Here is a 23,289-nt window from a genome sequence, read left to right as displayed (position 1 = left end):
CTCAGTCCATTGTGGGTAGAGCCATCCCTGGGATGCTGGTCCTGGATTCTATTAGAAAGCAGGCTAAGCAAGCCATGAGGAACAAGCCAGTAAGCAGCAGCACCCCTCCATGGCCTGACCTCAGTAACAGCTCTTGCTTCAAGTTTCCTGCCCCATTAGAGTTCCGTTCTGACTTCCTTCCGTGATAAACAGTGACATGAAAGTATAAGCCAAATAAACCCTTTCCTCCCCAACTTGCTTTTTGGTTATGGTGTTTCCTTACAGAAATAGAAACTCTAAGACATTCTCTGAGTCTCCATGTTCCATAAGTGCACATGCACACACAAAAATGTCAAAAAGGAGGGTACCTTCATATCTGTCCAATGAGTCTTCCTCCAAGCTTTAGGGCACCTGTAAGGACTTTCAGGTAATCCTCCTTTTACCTTCTTTGAAGCCTCCATTACTATTTCTGGTCTCCCTTTTTTCCTGATGAACTTTTTATTATTTATCCTATTTTGTTAGCTGACAATGTCATTAGTAGCCAGAATTCAGTATGAATTTATAATGTTAGCACTGGGCAGGTAGAGGCAGAAGGATCAGGAGACCATGTGAGCTTAAGGCTATTCTGGGCTTCAGGAGATCCTGTCTCACATGATCTAAACACCAAAATAAAAGATCTAACTTTGATGAATTTTGTTTTCTCCTCCTGTCATTCATGGCCGTTATTTCATTTCTTTCTCCTGTGACTCCACCATTCGGGCATCTTGGGATCTGTGTTTGATACGGGCTACCTCTGATATATATGTATTTCAAAGCATTGCTTGATTTTCAACTATTAGTAGATAAATTTGAAAACAAAAAGGAGCAAAGATGATTAGCATGATTATATATTCTGACTTCAGAAAGTTATTTAAGGGATATTGTTAAGAAAAAACAAAACAAGTTAAAACAAATGTAAATAAAAACAAAAATAAATTAAAGCCAAGAAAAGGTTATGAAAATATTTCATATTGGTAAAGATAGTGCTATTTTAATATAGGATTATTAATAGTTGTTATCTTGGCTATTGAGAGACATTTTGCTTTCTAGTGTGTGAATTATTCTCAATAAGCACATGTGTTTGGTTTTTTTTTTTTTTTTTGAGGAAAATAAAACATACTAAAAGAAATAGCAATAATCCTTCTCCTCACTCCAAAAATGTTTCTTAAGGACAGAGGAGCATTGATTTTCGCATGGGGTAAATTAATCGAATTTGAAACTCGGGTAAAGACAAGAAATGGCGTGAATGTAGTCAAGTAATATCCTTCTCTTTCTCATTTATTTTACCTCACTTTTTTGTGTGACAGTCTTGTCACATGGACTGTCACAGAACTTCCTATGTAGCCCAGGCTAGCCTTGAACTTAGGACTCTTAGGTGCTGAGGGCATTTATGAAGATTCTGTGATTCAGGAGAATAAATTTTAATAAGGATAATAACATCAGAAATGAGATCTTTTTTCTTTTTTTTGAGACAAGGGTTTCTGTAGCCTAGGTTGACCTTGGATTTTCTGTATAACTGAGGATAACACTGACTCTTCCTGACTCCATTTCCCAAGCATTAGGATTCCACGAGTGCCCTGCCACATGGCACCAGGCAATACTAGTGCATTTCTTGAGCTTTCTTAATGTGTTAGGCACTAGGCTAAGGGGTTCAGGTTTACAGTTATCTCTTGGTGTTTCTGGAAGATGGTTCTAGGCTATCCCTAGATGTCAATTCCTCCTAAAAAATGGGAGGGGCGTGTGTGTAGTATCGAACCTGTGTCTATCTCAAGGGAATAATAAGAAAAAAGTATGTATATACTTAGTATAGATACAATTTTTTCTCAAACATTTCAGTTTGCAGTTGATAGAACACACAATAGACCCACAGTTGCAGAGACAATCGTATTGTCTCATTTAATTCCCACACCAATCCATCATATATACATTTATTTATTAAAAGCATTGTTTGAATACTTGCAATGTTCTACGTACTAATGATTACAACAATAAAATAATTATTGTCTCTGATCCCACGGGAACAGACATTAAAAATAAATATTCAATGACATGCAGTAAACAATATGGAAAGTTAAAGAGACGAATAAGGAGGCCCACTTTAGGTAGAGTGTACTGGGAAGATCTTTTATGGAAGCCGAGGCTTAAAGAGCAGGAGGAACCCAACAAGCAGAAGGAGGACCTTGAGGGAGATGTAAGTGGCTGTAATATGAAGAACTTTCTTCTCTGATGGAGGAACTAAGAGGTCACAGAGGTCAGAGAATGGGGAGAATGAAGTTCACAGAGTCTGGGGATGTGCCAGACCGTCCAGGGCCATGGACTCTGGCTTTCACAGTGGGTGTCATGAGGAGTCTGCAAGGGTATGGGAAGTCAAGAGAAAGAGCATTGTGCTGGTTGTCTTTTAGACCATGGGTTGTGGGGAGACAAGAGCAAAATTAGAAGAAATGTTTAGAGGTGATTGGAGTACCCCAGGTTCCAGATGGGAGGAATGGAGATAGCATGGTGTCTACAGGTTGAAAAGAGAGAGATAGGTTTAATATATTTTGGAGGTAGAGTCTCAAGTGCTTGGTGATTAAACCGTAGTCAGGTATGGCTTAGATTCCTGGTGTGAGCAATGGAACCGGTGTATCGCTATCCTCCTCTTATTCTTGGCTATGAGATTAAAAGTCCAAGAACATAGGAATTACCCCAGGAGGCCTGTCTAAGTAAATGATTTGTCAGGGCATGTGTGTGGGCCCATCCAATGCCAGATGCTACACATTTAGCCAAACACCATGCTCTTTCTACAAGCCAATCGCATCCTGCTGCCTTCTAGAGGAGAAACAATTCCTTGCTGAATCATGATCTGTCCATCGAAAGTCTGATCGTTTAGTTATCAGAGAGGAAGCAGCACGTGGGTATGTTATCCAAAGCAGGATTTGTCCTGGATTTGATTGGAAAGCAATTTTGGGGTTATGTCTCTACAGATCCTGCCACTCCTGAAGCGTCTGACATGTGTATGGAGGATCAAGTCTGAAGTGATCACCCTGGGTATCTGGATCCCATTGCCGGTTGGAAAACAGGCTTCTTTTCTGTGCTCTTCCAAGGGATCAGGAGGTGTGTTCTGCTTGGCTTTCTTTAAAGTCTTTCACCAACTTACTTGATGTCCTTAAGAGTATTCAGCCTAGGAGAAACGGGCTTATTTTATGAGGAGAGAAAATGAAATAGATTAATAGAGAGATCAGAGCCATACCTTTCCCTCCATGGCTGCAAAGAGGACACGTAAGCCCCAGTGGTTAGATGGTAGGGCTATTGAAGGCACGAGGCAGGTTTACATTAAAAAATAAGTAGGTTAGTTATAATAGGTGATCCCAATACAAGGTAAGTTAAGATATTATCACTCTACTTATTTATTTATTTATTTATTTATTTATTTATTTATTTATTTAGTGTGTGTGTGTGTGTGTGTGTGTGTGTGTGTGTGTGTGTGTGTGTGTGTACATGCTTCTGTCACAGGGAACAACTTGTGGGAGCTGGTTCTCTCCTATACTGTAGGTCCTGGGGATTGAACTCAGGTTATCAGGCTTGTTGAAAACTGCCTTTTACCCACTGAGTCATCTCACCGGCCCCAAGATAACTTTTTAATGTTCTAAGAGTTTCTTTTTTCTAGTGGTATTTAGATATCTGTAAAATGGACCTTTTATTTTTCTTGCAGGATAATAGGTTTGGGAGAGGAGTAAAACTACAAGAACATATTGGTTGGCAAGATGGCTCAGTGGATAAGAGTGCAAATCCCCAGTCTCCTTGTAAAAAGCTTGCATATGCTTGTAATGCCAGCACTTCAGGGGCCCAACACAGGAGGAATTTTTGGGCTTTCTGGCCACAGGCTTAGTTAGCTTCAGGTTTAGTGATAGGCATTGTTCTGTGGGAGTAAGCAGAATGGGAAATTATCCCATCCACACACATACATTACACACATATAAGCAGACATACAAAACAAAAGAAGATAAAGCAGTCATGGTTACCTCTCTGGAGTGATTAACTATGGAGTAAATTGTCATGGAGTCATTTTTTATAGGATTTTGGATTTTCATTTCCTGTAAACAAACAAAAGAGTCATATGCATGCAGTTATTTTGGGGAAAGGCAGTGTGACAAAAAGGAAAAAAAGGGGGACTGGTGGACCAAGCTCTACCAGTTCAAACCTGTGATGTCTTAGCAACATTTTCCAGGAAACAGAAAAGCAACCTAAAGAGAATATCAACATCCCAGCAACGTAAAGGTCCCAGCCAGAGAACAACAGAAAGGCAAAATCATGTTGAGGGATAAAAACACCCCTGCCGGGGTTGGGGATTTAGCTCAGTGGTAGAGCGCTTGCCTAGCAAGCACAAGGCCCTGGGTTCGGTCCCCAGCTCCGAAAAAAAGAAAAAAGAAAAAACAAAACAAAACAAAACAAAACACCCCTGCCTTGCATCTGACTCTAAGCTCGCTTCTCTATCTTTAAGAACTTCCGGGCCAGGTAGATATTGATTCCATCCGGTCTTTTGTCTTAGACTTCACTAGCTATAACCTGAGCCATTCACTTTGCCTGCTCTGTTACCCGTTAGTCTAATGGCCTAGTCACCATGTCATAAGTGGGGAGCCAGAAGTACAAGAACTCCCAGTTTTAAGAATGGCTCTCCTGAACCACCAACCAGAGAACATGCATCCAAGACCTGGGCTTCATACACATATGGCCTTCAATGTGGGGCCCCTAAACTGCAGGAACAGGGGCAATCTCTGACTCTGTTGCTTGCCTTTGATCCTTTTCCCCTAACTGGGCTGCGGTGTCCACCCTCATTAGGAGAAGATGCTGCTTAGTCTGACTGCAACTTGATATGCCAAGGTGTCATGACATCCATGGGAGCCCCCCTCCTTCTCTGACAGAAAGGGAGAGGGGGGCTGGGGCTGGGGGCTGAAAGTGAGAGGGTGGGACTGAGCGGAGAGGAGGGAGGGGAAGCTGTGATTGGGATGTAAAAGAAATGAATGAATGAAAAATAAGTAAATGAATGAATAAAAGGAAAGAAAAACAAAACAAGACAAAAATGAATGGCTCTCTGGATACACAAAGTAGTAGTAACAACAGACATCCCCCGGTCCTAGATGAACCTGTATATACATTTTGATACTTAAAATGAATGAAGGACTATGTAGAGAATAATTTAGACTCCAGAAGCTGATGAATGGGCTGGTGACCTCGGTTTTGGGGTGCGGGTGAGCATGCTCCCAGCAGGAGTTGGAGTAAATGGGCAAAACGTGTGAATGCCCTTTAGGAACTTACTCCACAAAGTCTGTGCCGACTGGGCCACAGGTGTTGGCTTGGGCAATCCAAGACTTCTAGCTGGGTTCTTGCTTTGCTTCCATGATTTCAAGAATGTCAACTTCTTTTGGTTTATTATTTTTTTTAGAAGACTTGAGAACTGGCTCCCCAGGCTATCTAGTTATTTAGAAAGTGCCCCCACAATAGGCTAGTGGGGACCCTGGTGCTTGACCAAGGCCATCCTACTATGTGGGAGTTCTCTTTTGTAGTTCGTTCCTTTTATGGTGGAGGGGTTGTGTACTTGGCCCCCTTCTCTCTTGAGACACTACTCTAAGCTCTCAGGGAACCCCACTTCCTGGATGTCACCTCTTCCTCATTTATCATCTGCTCTGATCCAGTCAAGTGTGGCAAGGGAAAAGGAGAGGCTCTAATTTGTATTTCCAGGCAGGTTAGGGCTACCCTGAAGCACAAAGACCTTCTGGTATATTAAGCAGGTAGACACTGGGAAGAGTGAGGGTAAGCATTGCCTGAGACACTGGGTGGTCAGCCGTGTGCTTGCCTTCTCTAATAACAAAGGCTGATGATTATGATGACATGTTTTGGAGGAACCCCAGTAACGACGACGTTGATGGTAAACAGAGCTGAGAGGACTTACCTGCATCGGGTGACTGACTTGTGCATACACTGTGTTCCCAGGAGAGCCGGGAGTATCTGAGCTCTGGGAGGAATCTATGGTTAACACAGACACACACAAAAGGTACAGCTGTCAGTGGTAGGACTCTGGGGCAACTCTGCACAGGATCCTGGGTCTTGCTGGTCTCTAGAGCACCCACCCATCCCCTCACCAAGCAGTTGTTTCAAGCTTGGCCCCCTCCCACCCCCCTTAAGGACTCTTTCTCCACCTTCCAACCTTTGTAGTTCAGTGCTAAACAAGAACTACCATACATTTTATTTCTAACCTCATTTCTTGGGTGAGGATGTGGGCGGTATTCTTAAGATTCAGAGGCTCAGTGACTCCCTCATGTCAACACACTTGAAAGACTAAATACCACAGTCTGTGAGATCTCTGGAGACTGTTTTCACAGCCCCGTCTGACAGATTTGACAATTTTAGAGATGAGGAATTTCGGGCTTAAGGGTCATTGGTGAACTTGTACAAAGTTGCTTAGGAAGCCAAGGGATAGGAGCTGGAATGCAGGTTTTCTGACCCCTGACCTTGTGCCCTCTTTTCCACAATGACATCTTGAAACTATCACCCATGGGATGAGACTCAGAAAGTGAGTCTGTATCCACATCTCTCTCGAAGTGTCTTCCCGCTGTCTCAACCTTGATTGAATCTCAGTGGTACAGTCACAGAGCCTGGTTTTGAGTGTTTCATGCTCAAAGTGACAGAGAATGGAAGGTCCATGGATTCCTATCGCCGGGACTTATGTTCTCCATCAGAAAAGAAGTTAGCAATCTTGACCTTGCTATAGGAAAGTCTGATGCCCTTCACACGCTTGGGAGGGATGTTATAGGTCTCCTGGTTATAAGCCAGTCTTCCTGACACCACAGGGTCCAGTCGAGTAGTCACGTTCTGATTTTGCTCCTCTCTCCTTGTCGATTCCTCTGGCTAGGCCCTGTTCTTTTATTTACCTCACCCTGTCTGCTTTACGTTTTGTTAAAAGGCTGCATGCTCACCTGGATGTTGGCGAGTCAGAGGAAGAGAACCTGGCGGGTGAAAGCAGAAAGGTAGAAGGCATGAGTTCAGTGAGAGAGTATTTCCTCCGTCCTTCTCCACCAGGCAGCTTTCCTGATGCAGGCAACAGGTCCCAAATGCAAGGCAGGTGAACGAGTCCATCCCAAGACTGGCTATTGCTTTTCTCAGTAGGACCACTCCCTAGCAATTAAACAGATGCCTGGCCATAGGCTGGGGATCATCCCAGTGGACTAATTTAGTCAGAGGTTGTGTCTCTCCTCCCTTGACCCTTGGCAACCAGAGACCCCAGAGTCTAAACCCCACCGCCTTAGAGAAGACAGAAGAAAGCGGGAGGAAAGCTTACCTCTTCTTCTCTTCCAAAGATATATGCACATGTACAGAAAGACGGGAATAACTACAACCATGGGTATTGAAATTATAGCTGTAAGCTGTGCTTTAGTCCAGGGTTGATTAGTTAAATCTGAAAAGAAGAATTAAAAAAAAAACAAAAGAAAGTGGAACTTCTTATTGTACATAAGATGAAGGCTTCTTTGAGTTTGTTTTACAGCATCTCTCCAGTCTCCTCTGGGCTGCTTATAGCAGCTGGGTATGGTCATTTCTACTCCTAGTCAGGGGGTCTGTCAGGTTTTTTGAGAGGCAGGACAGGTAGTGCCTAGCTGGGATGGGAGAAAGCCATCTTGACTCCTGAGGTTTTGCTCTTGCAAGAGGACTTGGGGAGGGAAACAGGAAGAAGATCAACAGAGGCAGAGAGTTTTAGCGCGCGGGCCCCTTCCTCTCTGCAGCGTTTGGCTGCTTTGTCAAGTAGGCTGTGAATCCAGGCTCTAACACTATCCGGCTGCTTGAGGCTCCCAGGAAGACCCAAGGCTGGTGTTACCTTTGCAGAGACTCTGGGTAGAGACAGAGACCGACAAATTGCTGACAGCATTCTCGGCTCTGCAGATGTAAGTCTGGTTGCTGGAATTCCTCGGGTCCCAAGAGATAGTGACATTTGGTTCCCTTAAAGAGATGTTTCCCGTGGTTTGCCACTCGAATGAGACAGTCTGATTTGAATTTTTCACAGTGCAGGCCAGGTACATCTGGCAGGTGCCATTCTCTAGCAGGAGAGTATGGTTGGCAATTTCTAAGTTACTTAGTCGTTCTACATAAAGAGAAAAGACTTTAGTTAAGGACCCATGGTTTTGCTGATCAACCTGTGAAAAACATCTTTCACCACCCTGTCTTTTCTCTTGATGGGTTTATATGAGTGCATGAGGGTATGGGTACATGCTCACATGCATGTGGAGGTCAGAGATTGGTGCTGGGTGTCTTCCTCTATTACTCCTCACCTTAGTCTTTGAGACAGGGTCTCTCACTGAACTTAGCGGTTGTTACAAAGAGCTGGTCAACAAGCTCCAGGTGTTTTTCCCGTCTCTTCCTCCCTGCTGCTAGGATTACAGATGCTTGTCACTATTCCCAGATTTTTATATGGATGCTGAGAACTGATGTTTGGCCTTCTTGAGGGATGCTCTTTGAGTGCAGAAGAGCTTTGTTTCCTGTTCTGAATGGCTCTCCCTCCAGATATCTTAATACCAACAGAGCTTGCCCCAAACGTTGTGTCTTCAATAGCGGCCTCTGCTGATCCTGCTGATTCCTCTAAAAAAGTCATTCCTTGGTGTACATTCAGTGACAGAGCACTTGTGCAGCTTGCTCAAGGGCCAACTTTTGGTCTGTAGCACCATTTCTCCTGTTCTGTCCCTTGACACCCTGATGCTCCATGCCTTCTTGGCACTCACGGCATGCTGTAATTATTGTATTTATTTGTTTTTGTTTTTGTTTTTTTGAGACAGGGTCTCTATGCATAACCCCAGCTCTCCTGGGATTTACTTTGTAGATTATATCTAGTCTTGAACTCACAGAGATCCACCTGCCTCTGCTTCCAGAGTGCTGGGATTAAAGGTGACCCATTGTGACCAGCTTACATTTAGTTAATTTAACTATTTACCGCTCCCCTCTCTCTCTGATAGGGTATGTTTTGCTGTGGTGTGGTATGGTGTGGTAGTGTGTGTGTGTGTCTATATGCATGAGTGTGGGATATGTATATAGAGGTCAGAGGACAACTTGTGGGAGTCAGTTCTCTCCTTCCACCTGGGCCCTGAAATTTATTTCAGTATCTCAGGCTTGGTACCAAGCACTTTACCTCCTGAGCCGTGTCACTGTTCTTGGGTAGCCATTTTAATGCTTGGGTCTCCTGTAAAATATTCCACGGAATTGTTGAACATCTCCAGTAGCTAGATTTTTCATGGTTTAGATTAATCCATTATCTCATTATGGTTTCTATACTTTTACGTTGAAAGCACTTTCATTCTTTAATACTAGGGAGGCAGACCTATTTATTTGAGACGGTCTATCAATGTAGCCAAGGCTGGCCTCAAACTCTTGATCCTCCTGCCTCAACTTCCCAAATACTGGGTTTATTATAGATGTGCATCATCCTTCCAGTTAGAAAGGCAGTTTTTTGTTTTTTTTTTTTTTTTTTTTTTTGGTTAATGGTCACCTTAAGACATCTGGAGAAAATACCATTAGAAATTAAGTAACCCTGATAGAAAAGGTTTTCTATTTGTTTCTCTGTCAAATTGGCTCACCTATGCAGAGCACTTCCTAAGGCAACACCTCCGATAAGTCAGCTGCTGGGTCTCTGTGTAAACTGAGATAGATCAGTTATATGGGAAGTTCTACCACTTATCATCTCTGAGACCATGACTAAGGAAGGCTATGCTCTGGGGACAGGATTGAGCACAGTCACCTGGCAGAGCCAAGTGTGTGCTAGATACCCAACTGTGCATGTTAATAGTGTCATTAAGCATTTTGCTTCCACTAACTGTACATTTCTGGCTGAGAGGGAAAGTGAGGTGATTGGTGTAGAGAGCCACAAGGCTTAGTTTTTAACCCAGCTCAGTTGCTATTTAGCTGTGCTATGTTATGGAAATGCTTTACTTCCAGACTTCATTATGACACCAAACGCCACCATCTTTAGCACTAGACTACAGCGCACTCTTGTAGGTACACACAATTGAAATATGTGATTTGGATTTTTTTTTTTAAAGTTTGTACATGATTAAGTGCCATATTTGAACTCACCAAAGACCCTCAGAGTATATCTGAAGATGGTCGGTTCAGTGTCTTCTGTGGTTATCTGTGCAGTGTATGACCCCGTGTCGGCCATTGTAAGGTTGTTGAGTTGCAAGGAGTAGGACTGGGTGATATTCAGTCTCTTCTCCTTCTCTCGATTAGCGTTAATGATATTTGGCTTTTCGGGCTCCTTTAGTTGGATGATGAACATTATAGTGCCCTGCAATGCTTCTTTGTGACTCCAGACGATGACGCTGGCTATCTTTCCTGCTGGAAGCTCTAGAGGAAGAACTATAGACTCCCCTAGAATGCCATTCATGAGTCGGGGGTTTGAGCTGCTTTGTGGAACATCACTCCCTGTAAACAAAGAAGGAGAGGGCTAAAGAGCTGTCTCCGACAATCCCCTTATATTCCTAGATCCTTTCTCTTAATTCTGCCAGAAGATGTGTTGAAGAAAAAAGAAGTGGGGAGTGTGCTCAGAAATGTTGCAGTGGACAATTACACTCCCAGTGGTTCTACCTCAAGCAGAGTATCTGGCAGACTTGGCTAATAGGCAGTTGATCTAGTTGAATGATCCCATCTCACAGTCTCCTTCTACCCTTGCTGGTTATACTTTGGTGACCTCAACTTTTGAAATCTTTTGGCAACAATCCGTGAGGGATAATGAACTATATTGACCCCTTGACACAAACTCGAACAATTGCAAGGTTTTGCTGATGGTAGCATTGTCACAGCCAGTCATTTGTGCAATGCAGAGAGCCGGTAACATGGATTTACAGCAATACAGTTCTTTGCGTGCGTTATTTCATTTGATGGTGATAACAGTCTGTGAGACAGATAAAAACAGTATCTGTTTATGAATAAGGAGACTGAGCTATAGAGAGGTTAACCAGCTTCCCTTGGTTGGACATCTTAAAACTCGCAGAGCCAGGATTCAAACTCAGGTTTTAAGAACATGCGTATAGGTGTTTTGCTTGCATGTATGTCTGTGTACCACATGCTTGGTGCCTACATAGGCCAGAAAAGGGAGTTGGATCCCCCAGAACTGGAGTTACAGTAAGACAGATGTGAGTTGCTATGTTGGTTCTGGAATCAAACCTAAGTCCTGTGAGAGAGCAGCCCAAGCTCTTAGCAGTTGAGCCATCTCTCCAGCCCCACTGTTACAACTCTTAAAGAGGCTGCTCCTTGAATGCCAACGCCAAGTTCTTAGCACATGTTAGTCTACTTTCTAGGGCTCTGTTTACTTGGTTAACTGACCATGCTGTGGTTATTCTTGCTACTCACGGTATGATCTGTGGAGATGTTTGACTATTAGTCAACAAATCACCACGATTGTGACTTCAACTTTCTTGGGGCCTCTTATTTTCCTAGGAAGAGTTGCAGTTGTGTGTGTGGTTATGAGGTGGCCCAGAACTGCTCTCTCAGGCCTCCTGACACTTACTCAGCTCTCCCATGAGCTTGCACTTCTGCTCTCTTTCCTGAATTGCCATAAGGTTATCAGGCATGTCAGTGTTGCCATGGAACATCCCCTTTTCCCATCAGCCTTTCGACATGTGGCTATTTGTCATTTTGCCCCCTCTTTCCCCTCAGAGTCACGTGAGTAAAACCTAACAAGCAAAATCTCTCGAGTCCAAAAGGTGTCCCCAAGTAGCATTCTATTTATTTAAAAATCAAGCAAGACAAATTAGTACTGTCAGAAATCAAGGAGGATGGTTACTTTTGGGAAGGAAGGAGGGGCAGTAAGAGGCACCTAAGGGGAAATTAGGGTATCGATAACAGTGTTCTTTGTCTTCATCTTCCTGTGTGTATACACAGGTATTAGCTCAATTCATTGGACCCATAAAGGACAAAGATGATTGGCTAGTTTCCTCTTCCAGCATAATCCCTACAACTGCCATCCTATCCAGTTTGTTCCGACTCAGGTATCCCTTGAGCTGTGTCTGCCCCTGTCCTTCCCTGGAATGTACTTTTTCCAGGCAAACATGTGACCAACTCCTTTGCCCGAATAATGCCTTCAATGCAAATGTTTCTTTCAGTGATGTCTTCTGAGACCACTCTTTCCTCACTACCAACCCTTACCTGTTCCTGTAACCCACTCTCTGCTGGATTTATTTTTCTCTATGGCGATTGCCATGCTTTATAAATCTGTGGGAGTTTGTTGTTGTTGTTTTGTTCTGTTTTTGTTTTGTTTTGTTCTCTTTACTAGAAGTGGAAGCATCACATAGGAAAGGATTTTTTTTTTTATCTCTTTTACCACTACTGTGAACATCCTTGAACAGTGCCTGGCACAAAGTGAGCCTCAGATTATCTCATGGTGAGTGAGCAGACACATTGTAGTCCCCCTCGTGGAAGGTCTTCAGGATGTTCAAGTTCACTTTCTCTGAATAAAGACACTGGGCTCATTTCTCAGTGGTCATAGGACTCACCAGGAATGCTTGCAATGCTGGCTAGCATAGTCCTTTAAATTCTCTTAATTTTATAGATCAAATTTATTAGTGTGTGTGTGTGTGTGTGTGTGTGTGTGTGTGTGTGTGTGTGTGTATGTGTGTGTGTGTGGTTGTGGTTTTGAGACAAGGTCTTATATGTAGCCCAGGCTAGCCTCAAACTGGCAATCTTCTGCCTTAGACTCCTGAGACCTAGAATTATGGGCATGTATTATTAGGCTTGGATTATTAGTTTATTCAAAAAGCTTAAATGTATTCTACTATTTACAAAGTTCTGTGCTAATTGAATGGGTAAAAAAGTAGAAATGATGGCACCCAGACCATATTCTTGGTCCTCCTTCATATGTCTGCTTCTGGTGTGGATTTGGGGAATACATATGTTGCGTGTATGAACAAGAGAGTTCTGACTTGCTGGTTCACTCTCGGATGGAGAAGCCTGACAGGTGAATGAGTGCTGTGGTGGGTGGGGCACTGGCTTGGGATTAGGTCTGCCTCTGCATTGCTTGTCTCCCATGTGTTCTTATTGCTCAGCACAGTTTCAGGTCAATAAATACTGAATTGATGGAGATATATATGTGCTCTTTGGAGGCATCAATAGGGAATGATGGACCAAGGGCCGTTATCAATGAGCAAGTCACAAGATGCGATATTATAGGAAGATTTTTGAATTATAACCGGGACTTTCCCATTGCTCAGTCATTTGTAAATTTCCTGGGCGATTCTGCTTTCTTTGCATCGCTGTCACTTCTGTCTGAAAAGTACCCCCCCCTTCATCTTCACAGGGTAAGCTGTCCCTTCTCTTTGAGGGACTGCTAAAGTGCTGATTTGCCTTTGCTTATATTTGTGTAGATTGCCACTGGTGCAGGGGAAGGAGAAGGGAGCTTGTGTTAAGGATAGAGGGGTGCATTGGGCAGAAAGAACATAAGGGAGTAGCAGTTTCCTGCAGGTCTAAAACAAGATAATAACAAAACCAGATTTGAACCAACATGCTTGTGGTACACAAAGATCAGAAGTGACTGCATATGCTCAAAAGACCACCAGGTGACATGGCTTGACCCAGAGGAAACACAGAACTTTTTTTTCCTGGATTGGGCACTGATGCTTTTTTTATCCTGGTGGGCCAGCACCTTTAGCATGGATACTGATGTTCTGGGGCATCCCATTGCTCTGCTGGAAGTAAATGTGGAGGAGTAGAGCCAGCATATTAGAGTAGGAATTGGAAAGGTTTTGTGGTGGTTCTGGCTGTGGCAGGCTATGTGGTGATGGGAGAGGGTATGTAGAAAGCATCCCTTTGCGACTGTATGGACCACTTGGACTATGGAGAAGGTGCTGATATTCCCTGGTGATATCAAGTCAGAGAATACTGTACTTCTACTTTTTATGTTCCACCCAACGGATGACATGTTTCTGAGAACATGAGTGTCTGATTTAGCTTTTTATTTCTGTAGAAGCTGCTCCAGGGTACTCAATGAAAGCTACGCAGACTGAGATGAGAATATAGAAAGTCTTAAAAGGGTCACTTGAACAGTGGGGATTGACTTTGTAAGGTATTGGTAAAGGTAGATATTTGGAGAAGAAGAGAAGCATATGGAAACAGTGTTTTAGGAAGGATAAGGCAAAGGTAGGCATATGATGGCTCTGAAAAAGAATGAAAAGTCAGAAGAAATGAAAACCGTGGTGTTTCTAACTTAGAGGGCTGGCTCATGTATGTTCATAGCCAAAGAGGACATAGTGGGCCATTTTACTTCCCAGACAATTAGTTCAGAAAGTGGGAGATGATTTATCAAGCGATTTGACAGAGAAAGGAAGAGAAACATAGAGCAGACCTTTTAGGGGGAGGTGGGATGGAGGAGAGGCAGTCATTAGGATGGTAAAAGGCCTTAGTAAATTTACAGAAAAGGGGGACAGTGCATGGAGAAGGACTTTAAAGATATGCTGGAAAGAGAATGTTTAAAACATAGAGCTGTTTCTGAGGGGGAAGCCAGAGTAGGACTCAGGAACACAAGTGAGGTGTCAGTTTTTAATGAGGTGAGTCTTTTCTACTAGAGAGTTATAGAGATGAAGGGAGAGATTTAGACACCTCATACAACTCGATCTCAAAGTTACAAGATGAATTGATCTGACAAGTCCTCAAGGAAGATATTCTTGGCTCATTCTCACAACTATCGAAAAACACATATTTCTGAAGGTCTTAGGAACTGAGACACTGCTCAGCAAAATTACAGTTAGGGAGTAGCAGTGAAAATAGATTTATGGCTGCAGGTTCCAGAGCGCATCAGAAATATGTAGTTTTCAATGGTCATGACCCACAGGTTCAGAACTTCTGCTAGACCTAATGTTTGTGGAAAATCCCTCAACAAAACACCAACAAATGGAACCAAACCACATACTATAAGGTTATACATCACGATTAAATGGAGCTATCTCAGAAACGTCAGAGTAGTTAAACACGGAAACCAACTGATATTAATACGATAATACATGGATATTAACTAAATGAAGAAAAAAAGACACATGATCTCATTTGATATAGAAAAAGCATTTGAGAAAACCCAATACTCTTTGAGACTCTAAGAATGAGAGGGAACATCTTTAACCTGACAAAAGGCATTTATGAAAACCTGCAACTACCATTCTTCTCGATATGTGTGCTGGGTAGTATTATGTCAACGACACAAGCTGAAGTCATCTGAGAAAAGAAAACCTCAATTGAGAAAATGCCTCTATAAGATAGGGTATGGGCAGGGTGATAGGGCATTTTTCTTAGTTAGTGATGGATAGGGGAAGGGCCAGCCCATTGTAGGTGGTGCCATCACTGAGCTGGTGGTCCTGGGTTCTACAAGAAAGCAGACTGAACAAGTCAGTAAGCAGCACCTCTCTATGGCCTCTATATCAGCTTCTGCCTCTAGGTTCCAGTTGTGTTTGAGTCCCTGTCCTGGCTTCCTTTGATGATGAACAGTGATATAGAAGGGTAAGCTCCCCAACCTGCTTTTTGTCTTGGTGTTGCATCACAGCAGCAGAAACCCTAAGACTATATGCAAGACCGGTTAAAGCTGGAAGATGATACCCATGTACACCACTTCTACTCAGTGTTGTTCTAGAAGTTCCAGCCAGAGCAACTAGGCAAGACAAAAAACAAAAGCCATATCAATTCAAACAAACAAACAAACAAACAAACAATTCCTGCTCATAGATGTTATGGTCATATAAACAGAACTTCCTAAAGAACCCACTAAAGTAGACAGAACTAATAAGTGAATTCAGCAAAGTTGCAGGTTGCCAGGTCACACACACAAAAACTAGTTTGGCTGGGTGTGGTGGCTCATGCCTTTAAACCCAGCACTTAGGGCCAAAAGCAAGCCCTGAGCCTGGTCTACCTTTAACCCCAGCACTTGGAAGGCAAAGGCAAGTGAATCTATGTGAGTTCAAGGCTAGTCTGGTCTATATAGTTTCAGGATAGCCAGGGCTATGTAGAGAAACACTATCTCAACCAGCAAGCAAGCAAACAAATAAACAAATAAACCCCAACAAAAACTAGTTTGTGTTTGTCTACACTAGCAATGAAGAACAATCTAGAAAAGAAGTAAACAAATTCCACTTATATGATATCCAAAAGAATAACATACCCAGGGGTTCACAGATTAGCACTAACATTAGTCAGAGAAGCTCCTTCTGTTGTGGGCAGGAGTGAATGCAATGACTAATAGTCAAAGGGTGAGAATAAGTGATGCTTGAGTGCCCATCCCTAAATAGGACATCTACTTCCACCCCACAAGGCCCAGGAAACATCAGGGAAGCTGGTGTGGAAGGAATGTAAGAGACAGAGAATGGGGAGGGGGGTTCTGGGAAAAGCTGTTCTCTACAGATTACACCACAACTTCACTCATGAACTCACCCCAGCTACAGAGACTTGCAGAAGGTCAAGCCAACACAACTAGGCAACATTCAGCAGGCAGCTGTGTTACAGAAACCACAATACCCCCCGAAAAAAGCTCGGTGCCAGACACGGACATCCCATATGGTCAGGGAGGCCCTAGTGGAGCCTCAAACACACAGGCTATTGCAATTGATCTTGGTTGCCCATCATAACAACATGGTAAGACCCTATTGCTGAAGGTTCCACTCGTTTTGGATATCAGACATAGAGAGATCAACCTCTAACTTACCAGGACACTCTCTTCCTGCTGGCTAACTTACATAGCGCCAGAAGGTGTTATGCAAGCTGCGAGGGGAGAAAAGATAGCAATGGTCCTTCCCAGTGCGGAACCTTAGATGTTAAAACACTGACGTTTTAGTAAGATATACCTTCTGGTTCAATAGTGGCATGAAAGTTATGGGGGTAACCAACTACTTTCTAATGAGATGTAAGGCCTTTTCCACAGGTAGGATTTTGTACTGTAAACCTGGTCAAAAGCTTTTGATGCTTTAAATTATAGGCTCTGGGCAAGGAAGAGGGAACCTACTATTGATGTTTTGCTAAATGCTCATGCGGTCAAACTGTGTTCTAAACATTTGTGTTTAGAGATTTGTGCGGCTCTCAACTTTGGTCCTTTTGCAGCAGGTAGTTAATGTAGAGACTCATAACTGGGCAAAGTACAGGACATAAATAACTCTGGGGGTTCAGTTGTGAGTGGGTAATTTATAACAGCTTCTTACCATCCAAGGCCCAGGGAACTTCAAAGAAGAGGGAGAGAAAAGAAAGCAAGAGCTAGCAGATGAGGATGGGAGCCGTGATATACTGACTTGTAGGCACAAAAGGGGTATTGTATACATCAACTCACAGTAACCATGGTTTCCCGCATGAGGGAAGCCAGTCAAAGTTTCACACTTATCAGCGGGGCTGATGGGAGCTGATGGCTGGTGAGGGAGAGGGAGTCACTAACTTATTTGCAACGAACAGCACTAATTAGATTTAGAGGGTCATTAGTGGCAAAAAAAAAAAAAAAAAAAGAAAGAGGAGGAGGAGGAATTACATGAAACTGAGAGGTAGGTAAATGGGTGGGAGTCCTATGGGGAATTGGAGAGAGAGAGTGGAGAATGGGCATGATCAGTGTTCACTGTATAAGATGTATGGGACTTTTCAAGGAAAATAAAAGTTTCTGTATAACAAACCAGTCTCTCAGTCAAATGTCAAAGCAGCTTTCATATCAGAAGAAAATCTTTACCAGCTATGTATCCTAACAGAGGATTAATATCTAGAATATGCAAAGAACCCCCAAACCAAAAAACAAACGTAAACATCAAAACCCAAACAACCTAATAAAAAATGGGCTTTTGAAGCAAACATAGAATTTTCAAAAGAAGAAATACAGAATATTAATCAATAGTTTTTTGAAAAAAAGCGTTCACTATCATCCCCTGTGAGGGCAATGAGATTCCGTCGCAGACTACTCAGAATGACCAACATGAAGAATACAAATGGTTGCAAATTCTGGGAAAGATGTGGGGAGCGAGGAAGCCATGCCCGCTGTTAGTAGGAATGTAAACAGGCATACTGTGGAGGGGAGGCTTCTCAAAAAATTAAAACTAGAACTGCCATAGCAGCCAGCAGTCCCATTCCTGGGTACGTACCCAAAGGGTTCCACATCCTCCCACAGAGAGCCTAGGCAACTCTGCTTACCAATGCTCTGTTCACAGTAGCTATGAGATGGACCCACCCTAGATGACCATAGATATGCCATATATATATATATATATATGTATATATGATGGGAGCTTTATTCAGATAGTAAAGAAAAATGAAATTATAAAAACTTCAGGAAAATGTGTGGAACTAAAACTTTTCCGAGTGAAATCACCAAGACCTAAGAAGGCAAATGCCACATGCTCTCACTTACAGGTAAGATCCTGGCTTCAAATTTTAATTTTTTTTCATTTTTAGTTTTTAAGCCAAAAAAGGCTGGTGCTAAGTAATTGTTCAAGTCCATTTCACCAAACCAAGAATTCCAGTTATAAAGCAATAAACTCTAGGCAGCTAAATATTTCCAAATGTGAAATGTCAAGGAATTAGTCACTATCCTTTTGCTGAAATGAAAATATATATATATATAAATAAATGAAGATTTAAAAAAAGGGGAAAAAGATGCTTGGACAAATGGATATGCAGATACAAAGGGATGAAGCTAAGTTCCTACCTCTCACACCAACGTAAAGTACATCTGGGTGCGATGGCGCATGCCTTTGGTCCCAGCATTAGAAAGGAGGCAGAGTCAGGCCAATTTCTGTAAGTTCCAGGTCAGCCTGGTCTTTTTATCAAATCCCAGGCCAGCCAGGAACATAAGTGAGTCTCAGACTGGATAAAACAAAACAAAACAAAACAAAAACAAAAACAAAAAAACCACCTCAAACTACGTCAGAGTAGTTAAATGTAAGAGTTGAATCTGTATAATTTGTAGAAGAAAACCTCAGTGGCGGGCTGGGGTATAGCTCACGGGCAGTGCACTTGCTTACGTGCATAACGCTCTCGCTCTAGACTTGAAGTGCAAACAATCATAGAGGTCAATGCTAGTGATTTTGAATTTGAGAATGAATTCTTAGATATACTACAAAAACAAAAGCAGTGGAAAAAATAGGTACATTCTATTACATTAAGATATTAAAAAAAAGTATATCAAAGGATGTTAGGTTATGGTATCTTAGCAGCAGAATCTTAACACTCGGTTAGATGAGACACAACAGGTCAGCCATTGTATGCTTTCATTTAGTTGATCCATGGACTCGGAAAGCAGATTGGTGTTGGCTGAGAGATGGGGACAGGAAGAAGTGGGAAAAGGGGAGCTGAATACAGCTTTCTCCCCTTCTCTCTGTTGGGCTCGATCCCCAGGACGTGAAGCGAGAGCTTTCCCGTGGCGCTACATCTTCAGACCTTAAGATTTCTTTCTTTTTTCGAGTGATGGATATTTTAGAACAGTAGACGTGACTGTCGCAGAGCACAAGCTATGGGAATTCTGTCTTAAGAGCAAACGAACAAAGGTCGTAGTGTGAGGAGAGGCAGCTCTTGGTCTAGATCTGGATCAAAACCGAGAGGCCTGAGGCTGGTAAGAGTAGAGGTCACAGTGGGGACAGAACGGAGTCTGAGCGATGGAGAGTCACGAGCCTTGGAGCATAATAACAAGATGTAAAACAGCAGTCTGCCTTTGATGAGGTAAAATGACCGTCTGAACGTGGAGTTGGTTCTTACAAAGAAGATAACAGTTCTCAGGGGGGAAAGGAAGTCCTTAGACCACAATCGGTTGGCAGTAGAACCGCTCACACCTCTGACTCAAAAAAATCTCAGGACCACAGCTGCAGAGGCTCTCGTTTGGATCCTTAAACTGCAAAGTACGTGAGAGAAGAGGAGAGCGCAGGAGGGAGGGCGATTTCAGAGGCAGCCCCTGTGCCTTTTCTTTATCTAAACACGCAGCCATGGTTCTCCCCTGGGCCTCAGAGCACCTGTATGTTTCCTTCAGACTCACCCGGAGAATTTAGTTCCCATTTTTCTCTGGCACCAGTTTCAGTGTGACTACACTTCAGAACCTGGCTACTCAAGGTGTGGCCCACGGATTGATAGATAGGTAAGAGCATTATCACCCCGGGGCTCCTTAGAAATGCAGAGCCAGAGCATCCCCTCTCTGAGTTGTATTCTAATAAAATCCTCTGAGCTAAATCCCCAACCCCCTGTAATTTGATCTTATTTACCTTAGTTATTTTCTTTTGACCCCTTCGTGAGTTAATCCAGTCCTTCAGTCCTTCCTTCCTTCCTTCCTTCCTTCCTTCCTTCCTCCCTCCCTTTTTCCTTTTTCTGATAAGCCAATGAGTTTCTCAGGGTTGCTCATAGGAACATGGGGGAAATGGATATGTACAGAGGCAAGGACATCTTCCAAGTGGCCACACTATCTAAGAAAAGGTCTCTCCCTTTCCAGTCAACCATTAATCACTTCTAAGTCCTGAGGGAGGGGTAGACCTGATTGGTCTTGACATGAAGGACTGGTCCTTCCTTCATGGCGGGATGTTGTTAGGCCTAATCGTGTGCAGGTAATGGAAGAGGACCTGCTGTGCCCTGAAGAGTAGAACTGTCATGTCACATGGCGGGTTAGCTTTGCCTCCAAGGAAATGAGACAAAGGGAATGAAGGGGGCTGATGTGATGGCAAAGGGCCATCTAGATTCAGATCCCAGCAGCCAAGTGAACCGACCTATTGCTCTAATCTCAGCACTGGGGAGGGAGGAGGTTCCGAGGGGCTTACTGGCCAGTCAGCCCAGCCAAAGGAACAAGCTTCAAGTTCACTGAGAGTCCTGTCTCAAAAGACTAAAGGCAGAGGAGCAGTCATGAAAGATACACAATGGATGTCCACCTCTCACCGCCACACATCATTTGTAAACACACAGAACAAATTAGCACTGTACATGCACATGAACGTTTTGCAACTTGGTTTATCTTTGAGCTGAGACTCTGAAATGGAATCAGGATGTGTCTCACCTACATGAAAACGTGTAGTGAGTGAGTGAGTCATCTTCTTCTCAGAGAGCATCTCTTTGGCCTACATACTTGCTGGGGTGGTCTCATCTTTCCTCAATCCTTCCCAACTCTCCCCTTCTACACTTCCGCCTCCCTCCCATGCTTCTTTATTAGAATCCTATTTCATTTCTCACATCATTTCACCTATTCCAGAAAGTTCTTCCTCACCACCCAGTCCAGAGAGGTTCTCCTATTTTTGGTGTCCCCTGCTTAGTTGTACCCTGGAACCAGACCCGCCACTTTCCACCCTGGTAACCACAGTTCCGCTCCACTGAGGGGTTTTTGGCCACCTGCATCTATCTCAGGAAGACGAAGTCAAAACCATGTTCTTTTCTTCATACCCCTCCCCCACAGCTGTGTGGCAGTAAACTGTTACTTAGGCTCTGTCGGCCTCTTCTATGCACATCTGCAGATGGTGGCTGAGTCTGATATTTCACAGCGGTGTTAGAAGAAGAACCCTCAGAGATGCGGAGGAGGAACACACAGAAATTATCCAGTTTTATAATCCAGTCCTTCAGTTCCTTCCTTCCTTCCTTTCTTTTTTTTTTCTTTCTCTGATAAGCCAATGAGTTTCTTAGGGTTGCTCATAGGAGCATGGGGGAAAGGGCTATGTACAGAGGCAAGGACATCTTACAAGTGGCCACACTACCTAGGAAAATGTCTTTCCCTCCCCAGCCAACCATTAATCACTTCTAAGTCCTGAGGGAGGGGTGGGTCTGACTGGTCTTGACATAGAGGTAAAAAAGTGAGGTTAAAACCTCAAGTCGCTGGCTGGAATTGGGCTGAGAAGTGGCAACATGGATGGATGGGAGTTAAATAATTCTCATCTTTTTCTGCATCTTCTATGCATTTCCCAAAGTTCTGTCCTCAATCCCTCATCCTCCTAGTTTGAGGTAGTCTCGGTTCTCAGCCTAATGCCTCAGTTTTCACCTGCTTCCAGGAAACTTCCTCTTGGCCAGTGTATTGATAACGTAAAACAAAATAGATCCAAAGAGGAAATGACCTTCCTCCCGTGGCTGCTCCTCCACCCCAACTCTATCCCTCTCTTTGACTGTCCAACCTACGATGTGACATTATGTTCTCCCTCCCCGCCCCTCTCTGCTTATTTTTTTCAAAATTATTTGTCCTAAGCTGGTGCATTTTACTTGTTTATAGTTTATCCACAAGAACAGAAATTGCGCTGACTTAGTTCCTGAAACTCCTACCGTGTCAGGCATTCAGTAGCCATCTAATGAATGGTTATCAAATGCCTTAATGAACCTTGCTTCCTTTTTATGTCTGTTGTCGATTTGTCTACTTAGTTCTGTCTGTGCAGTATGTGTTCACTTCTCTGTGCATGCTCCCATGTGTGTGTTACCGACAGTTTCTGTCAAGTGATTCGTTTTTATTTTTTATTTTTTTCCTGATGACTAATAGAATTTTGGCAAGTTATTTAAAATGTCTTAGTCAAGTTCCTTGTAGCTATTAATAGAATACATTCACAAATAGGTTATGAGACATCTAAACGTAATGCATGTTTAATAACTAGTCCATTTTCTGGAATAAAATAAATGCTAGTCGCCTTTTTTTTCCCAATGATTTCCCTCGGGGCTAGGTCTGTGTTAGCAGCCTTTGCTTGATCTCCTGTCCTAGAACACTACATTTCAGTCCAGATGCACACCCTCTGAGTTCTCAAACACAGTGTGAACCTTCCTGCTATCCATGTAACAGGTAGGAGGGAGGAGACGCAGGCTCATTCAATCCCTTCCTAATTGCAGTGTGAAAACATTGCGGGGGTTTTCAATATTTGTGTGAAGAGTGAAACTCAGAAAAGATCATGAATCCCCCTGAAGTTACACAGCATCACAGTAGTTAAATTGTAGATTTTTTTTTTTACCCCTTAAACTTAGTTTTGTACCATAACATGCTGGTCACGAACAGTCCTGACTTACAAAGACTCATTTTCCATACCTCAGAAAACATTTCCCTTCCTCTCAGCTCCAGCTGAAATGTTTGCCCTAAATCAGTCCCCAAGCAGTCTGATGGAAGGAAGTAGTTTGCTAGGACCAATGTGAACTTCCTAAGTCTCTGAACAGAGAACCTGGCAGTCAGCCTGATCAAGATGAGCAAGGCGGCCCAAAGAAGGAACTCACTCAGCGACTTCATCCATTTCCACACACATTTTTACCTGTGCCGAGGCAGAAGACAAGTGGAAACAGCCAGACCATCCTCTGACGAGCCGAGTCGTGTGCTGGAGCCCTTGAGACAGCCAT

At 43.2% G+C, this 23,289-nt stretch overlaps 1 protein-coding gene across 1 annotated transcript; it reads right to left on the bottom strand.

The window, feature by feature from the left end:
* Positions 1–2,547: 2,547 nt before the first annotated feature.
* Slamf6 (SLAM family member 6) lies at positions 2,548–23,289 on the bottom strand. The gene is made up of 8 exons (NM_001191932.1): positions 23,205–23,289; positions 10,108–10,455; positions 7,865–8,128; positions 7,334–7,450; positions 6,972–7,001; positions 5,948–6,021; positions 4,020–4,091; positions 2,548–3,192 (listed from the first exon to the last, which is right to left on the bottom strand). The coding sequence occupies exons 1-8, from the start codon at positions 23,287–23,289 to the stop codon at positions 3,151–3,153; spliced, it is 1,032 nt and encodes a 343-aa protein (NP_001178861.1). The 3' UTR covers positions 2,548–3,150.

The sequence above is a fragment of the Rattus norvegicus genome, chromosome 13, assembly GCF_036323735.1.
Source record: "Rattus norvegicus strain BN/NHsdMcwi chromosome 13, GRCr8, whole genome shotgun sequence".
NCBI classification, from domain to species: Eukaryota; Metazoa; Chordata; class Mammalia; order Rodentia; family Muridae; genus Rattus; species Rattus norvegicus.
The sequence above is the reverse complement of the archived record's forward strand: the minus strand, read 5'-3'. Positions and strand labels throughout refer to the sequence as shown.

Bases quoted from the DNA above. Each gene is read 5' to 3' on its own strand.
- Slamf6 (NM_001191932.1), bottom strand. From the start codon at position 23,289: ATGGCTGTCTCAAGGGCTCCAGCACACGACTCGGCTCGTCAGAGGATG. The intron at 8,129-10,107 runs GTGAGTTCAAAT...CTCTTTATGTAG, and splicing joins ATATACTCTGAGGGTCTTTG to AACGACTAAGTAACTTAGAA. The intron at 7,002-7,333 runs GTAAGCTTTCCT...TTCACCCGCCAG, and splicing joins TCTTTGGAAGAGAAGAAGAG to GTTCTCTTCCTCTGACTCGC.